The sequence below is a fragment of the Episyrphus balteatus genome, chromosome 1, assembly GCF_945859705.1.
Source record: "Episyrphus balteatus chromosome 1, idEpiBalt1.1, whole genome shotgun sequence".
In the NCBI taxonomy this organism is placed as follows: Eukaryota; Metazoa; Arthropoda; class Insecta; order Diptera; family Syrphidae; genus Episyrphus; species Episyrphus balteatus.
Genome location: NC_079134.1, coordinates 87,557,997 through 87,570,255, shown reverse-complemented (window position 1 = coordinate 87,570,255; position 12,259 = coordinate 87,557,997). Strand labels below are relative to the sequence as shown.

Here is a 12,259-nt window from a genome sequence, read left to right as displayed (position 1 = left end):
AGGAATGCGTTACGCACCATAAGGAGGTATCCATACCTCCCCGTGTGTCGGACTCACCACCAAGGAAAAAATGTTAAAACCTTATAATGGCATACCGACTAAACCTCCAAAAGTGTCACGAAGAACCCCCCCTCGGGACCACGGGATTGCACTTCTTCAAGAAGGGGTGCTGTTGTACGGCCCATTCTGGGCTCATGTCTTGTGGCGAGATCTTTTCTTCCTCTGCTTTCTTCGTTCCTAGGTTAGGAAGGGTAAGGTTAGGGAGGTTACGTTAGGGAGGTTAAGTAAGGATTAGGTGTAATTAGTTGGGTTTCGTTAGTTTAATATTAGTCTTTGATTAGGTGAAGTTAGGTTACGTTAGTTGAAAGTGGTTTGGTTAAATTTGGTTAGGTTAGTTGGTTAATAGGTTAGGAAAGGTTTGGAACGCGGAACTGTTCTTCTTCTCTTTTCTTATTTCTGAGGAGCTGATTTGTGTATGCACTGATCGCGTTCCAGTTGTGTTGGCTAGTAAGCATCTTCTCGACTATGTTCTCTGGAGTGATGGTGCCAATGTTTGTCTCCAGTTCTTCTCTTTGTGCTGCCCATCTGCTGCAGACGAAGAAGGTATGTTGTGCATCGTCTTCTTGGGAGTCCCCGTACTGGCATGCTGGACTACTCGTTTTGCCGATCTTGTGGAGAAATGCGTTGAAGTAACCGTGTCCGGTGAGTAATTGGGTGACGTAATAATTAACTTCACCGTGTTTCCGGTCTTTCCACTCAGCCACATTTCTAATCAGCCTCGCCGTCCATCGTCCTCTGCTTTCTGCGCACCAACGTTCTTGCCACTTCTGTATGGTCAGCTGCTTAGCCTCTTCTGCTGCCGCTTCCAACCCCATTTCCGCCTTTTTGTCGTAGACATACTTCCTTTCTGTCGCTAGGAGATCGATAGGGGTCACTCCAGCGATTACAAGGACAGCTGGTTCCGACACCGTTCGATAAGAGCTTGCCACGCGTAGAGCTCCGCATCTTTGTACTGCTGCCATCTGCTTTCGGTACTTCTCTTGCTTAAGTGCGTCCGCCCATATTTCGCTGCCATACAGAAGGATGGAATGCGTTGTCGCCATCAGTAGCTTCCGCTTACTGGCCGTTGGTCCCCCAACGTTCGCCATCAGTCTGCTCAGTGATGTGGTAGTTTTTGATGCTCTTTCCGATGCTGCCTTTATTTGTTGCCAGTAGGTTAGCTTTGTGTCGAGCCTCAATCCCAAGTACTTCACTGTCGCGCTGCTTCTTATCACTTCGGCCCCGATTTGGAAGTCGATTTGTGTAGGAATCCTCTTCCTCGTCAGAAGAACTATCTCTGTTTTTTCCGTGGCTAGGCTGAGTCCATGCTCTTCCATCCATGAATTTGTCCGTCGCATGACCTGGTTCAGCTTTCTTTGCGCGCTATCGGTGTTTCGTGCCGTAATCACCGCGGCGATGTCGTCAGCATAGCCAACCAGGAAGGCATCGTCAGGCATCTCCATGCGAAGGATATCATCATAGGAGATGTTCCACAGGTCTGGTCCTAAGATTGACCCCTGCGCTGCCCCAGATGTGACTTCCTTCCTTCGCTGGCCTTCTGCGGTCTCGTAGATCAGCTCTCGATCCCTGAGATAGTTCTTCACCATCCGTAGCAGATAGGCAGGAACGTGGAATCTCCATTCGAGCGCATGTAAAATATCGCTCCACCTGGCCGAGTTAAAGGCGTTTCGAACATCCAGCGTTGCCAGCAAGACGATCTCCTTCGAGTAGTGGTTTCTTTGTTGGGCAATTTGGACTGCGTGCACTACTTCTTGTATTGCTCCGATAGTAGAGCGGCCTCTCCGGAAACCGTACTGTCTCTCTGATAGATCGCCCGACGCTTGTACTGCTGCTGAGAGCCGCGGTTTCAAAAGCTTTTCCAGGAGTTTCCCCGCAGTGTCTAGCATGCACAGAGGTCTGTATGCCGATGGGGAATCCGGGTCTCCTTTGCCTTTGCTGATGAGCACGAGTCGTTGTTTCAGCTCTTAGGGAAGACGCCTTCTATTAGGAAGCTGTTAAACATGTTCAACAGTAATTGGGGACATGCTTTGGCGGTCGCTTTCAGGACTTCTGTGGGGATTCCATCGGGGCCCGGAGCTCTTCGGTTTTGCAGGGACTCTACAGCTATGCTCAACTCCTCCTCACTGAAGAGAGGGATATCCTGTCTTTGGACCGGTGTGTTGTCAGTTCGCTGCCTCAAAACTATAATGTTCTATGTTTCAAAAAAATGTTTCGAGAAAATTGACTACAAAGTTTGGAGTATCTGAATTTCACTCTTTATTTATGTTTTTTTGCATGAAAATAGTAAATTAACTTCCGTAGGTGGATAATCTATCGATTCAAATGCTAAAATTTCTTTTTTTATGCTGAAAATCTGTTTAATTAACGTTTTTCTGTTTTGACATAGAACATTTATTTGATTTCCTTGCATTTCCAGTTGATTTTTTTTGTTCTATGTTCGACATACAACATTATAGTAATGAGTAGGTACGGTATATGAAAATAACCAACTTACAGTCAAAACATAAGTTATTAAAAACATAAATTCAATGAAGTGCATCATGCCCAAACAAGTTCAAAGATTTCAAATTAGCAAAAAAATATACCTAATTACGCAGCAGTTATTTAAATAAACATTCAAGTGAATCTTACTTACAAACTATTGCTGATTATTGTCAGTAACTATTTCAAAAAAGCCATAATCGACCTGCCGCATGACCTTTCAATATTGCTTTAAAAGGATTTATTTTGGATTCCGGCAGCTAATTTTTAAATGTAAAATGTTCTATAAATATAAAATAAAATAAAAAAATAAAAATAAATAAATCTAAATAAATCTAAATAAATAAATCTAAATAAATAAAAATAAATAAATCTCGAGATTTATTTTAAATCTACTTGGCTAAATCTCAGATTTGGGTTCAGCTACCCTAAATCTAAGATTTGCACCTACTTTCAATCCGAGATTTAGAATAAAACTCGAGATTTGTGTTAAATCTACTTACCTAAATCTCGGATTTAGGGTAGGTGGAAACGTAGTATCATTGAATAATTATATATAGAAGTGACACCGATAGTTTCTAGCGCCACAGAATTTTATTTTTTTCGGCAATTAGATGTACTAAAAAATCCCCACAGAGAATGGGGCTTGTCTTAGAAAATTATTTTTCCAAAAATTTGTTTTTAAAAAAGGAAATTTCACTAATACAAACGTAACAAAACAAATATCAAATAAAAATAAATTGTATGGACACGTCGACATCCTATAATAGAAAAAAAAATAAGGAAATTTTACTCACACATAAAATATAAAACAAATATCAAACAAAAATAAATCGTATCGACACATCGACATCCTATAAATGAAAAAATAAAATAAGGAAATTTTACTCATACATACAAAATCACACTAATATCAAACAAAAATATTGAAAAGTTAGTTGACATTATAAATGTATCCATAGTAACTCGAAACTAAAAACAAGAATTTTTTTATTAACGACGATAATTTGAACAAAATTAAATATTTTTGTTGTATATCCTAGGCACGTTATAGCTTATAGGGCATGAAAGTTACCCTTATTTCAATAGTCCTATTAGCGTAGGTGACAAGGTGATTGCTCTTTAATTTTGCTCTCTGAGTTCATATCCCCACAGAGATTGCTATTTTTTTATATTATATTTTTTTGGCAATATTATGAAATGCGTAACAATTAGCTCCGTTTTTTGCTGAATCGAATCTTAAGCATTTAATTACAACATAAATCCTTATGTGACAGTCTACACCGAAGAAAAAGTAGAGCATGAAAGTTTATGTTGAAAAAAAAATATTTAAGGTTCATTTCAGCAAATGGCCCTTAAAAAAAAAGAAAAGCGTTAAGATAAACTCAACGTAAGTCGATTTGGCTAAAACTTTTTGTTTATTTTTAATTCCAAGGAGGGAAAATTGAAATTTTTTAACGGTACCATCTAGAGATGCTGCGAATAATGATTCGGCCGAATACCGAAAATTCGACCACTCTTAAACATTTAATTACTATAAGGCTAACCTACACCTGATAACTTTAATTCATGACTATATGTGCCCTTAATTATGAAAGTGGACTAAGTCACTCCTAAAAATGGCATCAAATCTAGCCTAAAAATAATTATTATTTAAAGTTTATTTGAAAGCGAAATTGTAGTAAATAAACTTCTTTATTGCTCCTCTAGCGCTTTCATAAAACAAATATAATTAAATCGTTATAAGAAAATTATTATGTAAGTTTATCTTCAAACAATGCAAAAAGTGACTTAGTCCACTTTCATAATCATGGGCACATATAAATGCTGTTGTATAAAAAATTCGTTGATAATAACAATAATTTTTAAAAATTTCCATGTTTGCCCATTATATATATTATATATATTTTTTTTAACCAAAATCACTGGTACCGTTTTCGAGAAAATTAAACATTTCCGAAATTGGTATATGACAGGTATCGTTATTTTTGGTAAAAAAAATTAGTTCTAAGAACCCCTCTGGAGAGTCTCCAAAAAATGCTTCATACCAAGTTTGATTTTAACGGTAGATCCGTTTAGCTGTAGACAGACAGACTGACAGACAGACAAACGGAAATTCCGTGACCCACTTTTTTGCATTTTCTATTATAAGCCCTGTTCCTTTGGGAGGTGGCAAAGTACTACTAGTAGTTTACTAGCGATTTTCAATGGAACGCACTTTCAACGAATTCAATACAAATCGTATCCACTCGAGAAGAAGAGCATGAGTAGGTAGATGATAGTACTAGATTAAACAAAAAATCTACTACTAGAAGACTACCACCTCCAGTGGAACAGGGCTATAATAATCCCATATCTGATTGTTATCTCAACTTTTTTTTCTGTACGAATGCATAGCTTGACTATATATGTATATTATCATGACAAAATAAAAAGCATGTAAAAGCTACGTTCTTCTAGTTTTAGGATCTTAGAACCAAATATTTTATTTCAAATGGTGAAATAGAAAAATCATTGGAACTATCCAAAAACCACATTGTCTTGCATTTGCGGTCAAAATAGGCCAAAAATGCGGCGAAAAGATTTGTTTTTCAAAATTTAACATTTTATAAAAACTTTAAATTTTCATTTACAGTTGCAAATTTGAACAAAGTTCTTGTTCGCAAACATAAATCAGTTTAAGCAAATAAACGAGGTTGTTTCGTATTGTATTAAAATACTTTAAAATAATGTGAAATATGGCCATATTGTATGAACTTGATCCTAATCTACTCTTGCATTATGCGGTTTAAGAAAATAGTAAGTATATGCCACAGTGCATGTGGAAAACATTCAAATAATGTGAACTACTACTACTACTTTGGCCTAGATGTTATTACAAAAAGCACCCTAATCAAAATTAAATAAACACTTCTATAACTGAAGAAAATCTTCTAGTCGTTAATAAAAACAAAAAACAAAATCCTTTCAAATAATAAGAATCAAACATTCAAAAATAAAAATTCAATTCAAAATAATACAAAAATTTAAAATAAATTCAATTTCAATATTACAGAAACAAAAATAAACAAACACACTATCTACTAGCACAAAACAAAACTAACACAAATACACCAAATATAAATAATATTATAGATGTGGTTACTAAGTAACCAAAAGTCCTTTTCAGGGATTTTTCGGCCATCAAATACACAATCCTAAAACGATTGTGGCGCCACTCCTCAAACGATTGTGGCTCCACCCCTCAAACATAGCGGACGTTTTTTCCGGTGTCACTTCTATATATAATTATTCAATGGTAGTATAAAAGTACACCGAAAAAAAAAAATGATAATAACAGCTATCAAATTAACATTTTTCAGTGACAAAAGTCGTCCAACAATTAAAATATCAATTTTGATATTTTATCATATCATTTTCACATTTTTTAATTTCAGATGGGATAGTGAAAATTTCACTTTGACAATTAAAATATCATTTTGACATTTTTTTAAGTTTAAGTGGATAGTGAAAATTTCACTTTGACAATGAAAATATCAATGTTGACTAGATTTTACGTTTTAGTTTATTATAATGAAACCTATTTCTTTCCTTTTCTTTTTTATTATTTTTATTATTAAAAGAATTTTCTTTCTTTTTTCAAAACATTACTGAAAGAGAATATTTTTTACAAAATAATGATCATATTATTTTTTCTATTATAGGTGATATAATTGTTTTGTTATTATCTCCCAAACTATGTGAAGTAAAATCTTAGTGCCGATCAAATTTTATCAGTAAATCATACATTTTACTTCGAAAAAACACAACGCGCCTTTAAATTAGTACATATTAAGAATTTTGTATTTAATATTTTTCAATAATTTGGAATGAGAAATTGATATGAAAAAATGATAATAAAATATCAAAAAAAATTTCCAAAATGTGACATTTAAATATCATACTGATAATAAAAATGTTGTTTTAACATTTTAAATATCATTAAACACATTTTATAGAGCATTTTTGGCTGATATTTAAGAAATGTTAATTTGACATTTAAAAAATGTTAAATTGATATTGGTTTTTTTTTTCGGTGTAGTAATTTTTGTATGGGGTTCAAATGAGGCAAATTGTTCTATGTCAACTAAGAACTTTATAGTACTGAGTATAAGCCCTTATATCCGAAAATTGAATATTTGTTTTGGCCATAAATATTGTATTAAGCCAAAAATAATAATTTTTGTGGACGCAGTCTTGTAGCCATTGAAAAGACGAAAATTTTGATATAAAAAAGTCATTTTTTTCCATTTCTTCGACATAGAACATTATAGTTTTAAGGCAGCGAGTTGTCCTGATAGGATGAGTTGGGAATAGAGTTTCGACAATGTGCTCCATTTTTTCTTCGCTTAGGACTGGGGGTGCCATCTGAGCTCTTAGTTTATGCGTGACGATCTTGTAGCCTAGTCCCCAGGGGTCGCTATTGACATCACGGCGGAGATCCTCCCATTTCTCTCTCTTGCTCGAATTGATGGCCCTCTTGAGCTCGGATCTCTTGGTTCTGAACTCCGCTATGGCGTCCTCCATAGGTTCAGCGTTTCTTCTCCTTCTCCCCCTGGTAACTATTCGTCGAAGTTGTCGAACAGGTCGAAAACGATATACTGGTGGTCGCTACCTGTATAGTCCTCGATTACTCTCCAGTTCTTATAATTATAATAATAATAATAATAATAATAATAATAATAATAATAATAATAATAATAATAATAATAATAAAAATAATAATAATAATAATAATAATAATAATAATAATAATAATAATAATAATAATAATAATAATAATAATAATAATAATAATAATAATAATAATAATAATAATAATAATAAGAATAATAATAATAATAATAATAATAATAATAATAATAATAATAATAATAATAATAATAATAATAATAATAATAATAATAATAATAATAATAATAATAATAATAATAATAATAATAATAAGAATAATAATAATAATAATAATAATAATAATAATAATAATAATAATAATAATAATAATAATAATAATAATAATAATAATAATAATAATAATAATAATAATAATAATAATAATAATAATAATAATAATAATAATAATAATAATAATAATAATAATAATAATAATAATATAATAATAATAATAATAATAATAATAATAATAATAATAATAATAATAATAATAATAATAATAATAATAATAATAATAATAATAATAATAATAATAATAATAATAATAATAATAATAATAATAATAATAATAATAATAATAATAATAATAATAATAATAATAATAATGATAATAATAATAATAATAATAATAATAATAATAATAATAATAATAATAATAATAATAATAATAATAATAATAATAATACTAATAATATAATACTAATAATAATAATAATAATAATAATAATAATAATAATAATAATAATAATAATAATAATAATAATAATAATAATAATAATAATAATAATAATAATAATAATAATAATAATAATAATAATAATAATAATAATAATAATAATAATAATAATAATAATAATAATAATAATAATAATATAATAATAATAATAATAATAATAATAATAATAATAATAATAACAATAATAATAATAATAATAATAATAATAATAATAATAATAATAATAATAATAATAATAATAATAATAATAATAATAATAATAATAATAATAATAATAATAATAATAATAACAATAATAATAATAATAATAATAATAATAATAATAATAATAATAATAATAATAATAATAATAATAATAATAATAATAATAATAATAATAATAATAATAATAATAATAATAATAATAATAATAATAATAATAATAATAATAATAATAATAATAATAATAATAATAATAATAATAATAATAATAATAATAATAATAATAATAATAATAATAATAATAATAATAATAATAATAATAATAATAATAATAATAATAATAATAATAATAATAATAATAATAATAATAATAATAATAATAATAATAATAATAATAATAATAATAATAATAATAATAATAATAATAATAATAATAATAATAATAATAATAATAATAATAATTTTTTTTTTTTTTTTTTTTTTTTTTTTTTTTTTACTTTACTTGTGGAGGAATGCGTTACGCACCATAAGGAGGTATCCATACCTCCCCGTGTGTCGGACTCACCACCAAGGAAAAAATGTTAAAACCTTATAATGGCATACCGACTAAACCTCCAAAAGTGTCACGAAGAACCCCCCCTCGGGACCACGGGATTGCACTTCTTCAAGAAGGGGTGCTGTTGTACGGCCCATTCTGGGCTCACGTCTTGTGGCGAGATCTTTTCTTCCTCTGCTTTCTTCGTTCCTAGGTTAGGAAGGGTAAGGTTAGGGAGGTTACGTTAGGGAGGTTAAGTAAGGATTAGGTGTAATTAGTTGGGTTTCGTTAGTTTAATATTAGTCTTTGATTAGGTGAAGTTAGGTTACGTTAGTTGAAAGTGGTTTGGTTAAATTTGGTTAGGTTAGTTGGTTAATAGGTTAGGAAAGGTTTGGAACGCGGAACTGTTCTTCTTCTCTTTTCTTATTTCTGAGGAGCTGATTTGTGTATGCACTGATCGCGTTCCAGTTGTGTTGGCTAGTAAGCATCTTCTCGACTATGTTCTCTGGAGTGATGGTGCCAATGTTTGTCTCCAGTTCTTCTCTTTGTGCTGCCCATCTGCTGCAGACGAAGAAGGTATGTTGTGCATCGTCTTCTTGGGAGTCCCCGTACTGGCATGCTGGACTACTCGTTTTGCCGATCTTGTGGAGAAATGCGTTGAAGTAACCGTGTCCGGTGAGTAATTGGGTGACGTAATAATTAACTTCACCGTGTTTCCGGTCTTTCCACTCAGCCACATTTCTAATCAGCCTCGCCGTCCATCGTCCTCTGCTTTCTGCGCACCAACGTTCTTGCCACTTCTGTATGGTCAGCTGCTTAGCCTCTTCTGCTGCCGCTTCCAACCCCATTTCCGCCTTTTTGTCGTAGACATACTTCCTTTCTGTCGCTAGGAGATCGATAGGGGTCACTCCAGCGATTACAAGGACAGCTGGTTCCGACACCGTTCGATAAGAGCTTGCCACGCGTAGAGCTCCGCATCTTTGTACTGCTGCCATCTGCTTTCGGTACTTCTCTTGCTTAAGTGCGTCCGCCCATATTTCGCTGCCATACAGAAGGATGGAATGCGTTGTCGCCATCAGTAGCTTCCGCTTACTGGCCGTTGGTCCCCCAACGTTCGCCATCAGTCTGCTCAGTGATGTGGTAGTTTTTGATGCTCTTTCCGATGCTGCCTTTATTTGTTGCCAGTAGGTTAGCTTTGTGTCGAGCCTCAATCCCAAGTACTTCACTGTCGCGCTGCTTCTTATCACTTCGGCCCCGATTTGGAAGTCGATTTGTGTAGGAATCCTCTTCCTCGTCAGAAGAACTATCTCTGTTTTTTCCGTGGCTAGGCTGAGTCCATGCTCTTCCATCCATGAATTTGTCCGTCGCATGACCTGGTTCAGCTTTCTTTGCGCGCTATCGGTGTTTCGTGCCGTAATCACCGCGGCGATGTCGTCAGCATAGCCAACCAGGAAGGCATCGTCAGGCATCTCCATGCGAAGGATATCATCATAGGAGATGTTCCACAGGTCTGGTCCTAAGATTGACCCCTGCGCTGCCCCAGATGTGACTTCCTTCCTTCGCTGGCCTTCTGCGGTCTCGTAGATCAGCTCTCGATCCCTGAGATAGTTCTTCACCATCCGTAGCAGATAGGCAGGAACGTGGAATCTCCATTCGAGCGCATGTAAAATATCGCTCCACCTGGCCGAGTTAAAGGCGTTTCGAACATCCAGCGTTGCCAGCAAGACGATCTCCTTCGAGTAGTGGTTTCTTTGTTGGGCAATTTGGACTGCGTGCACTACTTCTTGTATTGCTCCGATAGTAGAGCGGCCTCTCCGGAAACCGTACTGTCTCTCTGATAGATCGCCCGACGCTTGTACTGCTGCTGAGAGCCGCGGTTTCAAAAGCTTTTCCAGGAGTTTCCCCGCAGTGTCTAGCATGCACAGAGGTCTGTATGCCGATGGGGAATCCGGGTCTCCTTTGCCTTTGCTGATGAGCACGAGTCGTTGTTTCTTCCAGCTCTTAGGGAAGACGCCTTCTATTAGGAAGCTGTTAAACATGTTCAACAGTAATTGGGGACATGCTTTGGCGGTCGCTTTCAGGACTTCTGTGGGGATTCCATCGGGGCCCGGAGCTCTTCGGTTTTGCAGGGACTCTACAGCTATGCTCAACTCCTCCTCACTGAAGAGAGGGATATCCTGTCTTTGGACCGGTGTGTTGTCAGTTGTCCTGATAGGATGAGTTGGGAATAGAGTTTCGACAATGTGCTCCATTTTTTCTTCGCTTAGGACTGGGGGTGCCATCTGAGCTCTTAGTTTATGCGTGACGATCTTGTAGCCTAGTCCCCAGGGGTCGCTATTGACATCACGGCGGAGATCCTCCCATTTCTCTCTCTTGCTCGAATTGATGGCCCTCTTGAGCTCGGATCTCTTGGTTCTGAACTCCGCTATGGCGTCCTCCATAGGTTCAGCGTTTCTTCTCCTTCTCCCCCTGGTAACTATTCGTCGAAGTTGTCGAACAGGTCGAAAACGATATACTGGTGGTCGCTACCTGTATAGTCCTCGATTACTCTCCAGTTCTTATAATTATAATAATAATAATAATAATAATAATAATAATAATAATAATAATAATAATAATAATAATAATAATAATAATAATAATAATAATAATAATAATAATAATAATAATAATAATAATAATAATAATAATAATAATAATAATAATAATAATAATAATAATAATAATAATAATAATAATAATAATAATAATAATAATAATAATAATAATAATAATAATAATAATAATAATAATAATAATAATAATAATAATAATAATAATAATAATAATAATAATAATAATAATAATAATAAAAATAATAATAATAATAATAATAATAATAATAATAATAATAATAATAATAATAATAATAATAATAATAATAATAATAATAATAATAATAATAATAATAATAATAATAATAATAATAATAATAATAATAATAATAATAATAATAATAATAATAATAATTTTTTTTTTTTACAGTTTTTTCGTATGTTTCCATACTTTGCGGTGACTGCTTTTTTTTTTGTTCCGTCAATTCCATTATAATCTTTGAACAACAACAACATCTTGAAGGTGCTACCACCAAGTGTTTTTATGGCTAGAGTTACAGTACTGTTTCACGGATGCCAATCCGATCATCAGACTCCTTTAATTCCATTTTGTGTGTGGTGCTTGGTCTAGTAATTTTTTCATTTGATTTGAAAAACTTCTTCCGTCACACTTGAGTATTGAACCTAGACCAAGCGAGTTCAGAAGCCAGTACACTACGCACTGCGCTACCTCGCCCACGTGGTTAGCTTCACCCAATTGCAGGTTTTCTTAGTTTATCAACATGCAAATGAATAGACTTAGCATTTTTACTAGCTCCTTCAAGTATGATTATTGTTTGTTCGGCTCTTTCATGTTTTTCTCCATAGTCTTAAGCATAGCAACAATTCGTTTGCATATACGAAAGTAGGAAAGTGATTAGAAAGATGTTAGGCGCGGGC

The 12,259-nt window shown here is 33.1% G+C and overlaps 2 protein-coding genes across 3 annotated transcripts in view; both read right to left on the bottom strand.

Annotated features, from left to right (window-relative positions):
• Positions 1-12,259, bottom strand: part of LOC129906886 (xanthine dehydrogenase) — a 148,849-nt gene that overhangs the window by 84,139 nt on the left and 52,451 nt on the right. The gene's annotated exons all lie outside the window — the stretch shown is intronic.
• On the bottom strand, positions 11,203-11,287 carry LOC129906906 (uncharacterized; the record flags this gene model as incomplete). Its single annotated transcript, XM_055982902.1, is given in 1 exon segment — positions 11,203-11,287. A coding segment is annotated over 1 exon segment (85 nt), but the record flags the coding sequence as incomplete, so codon positions are not given.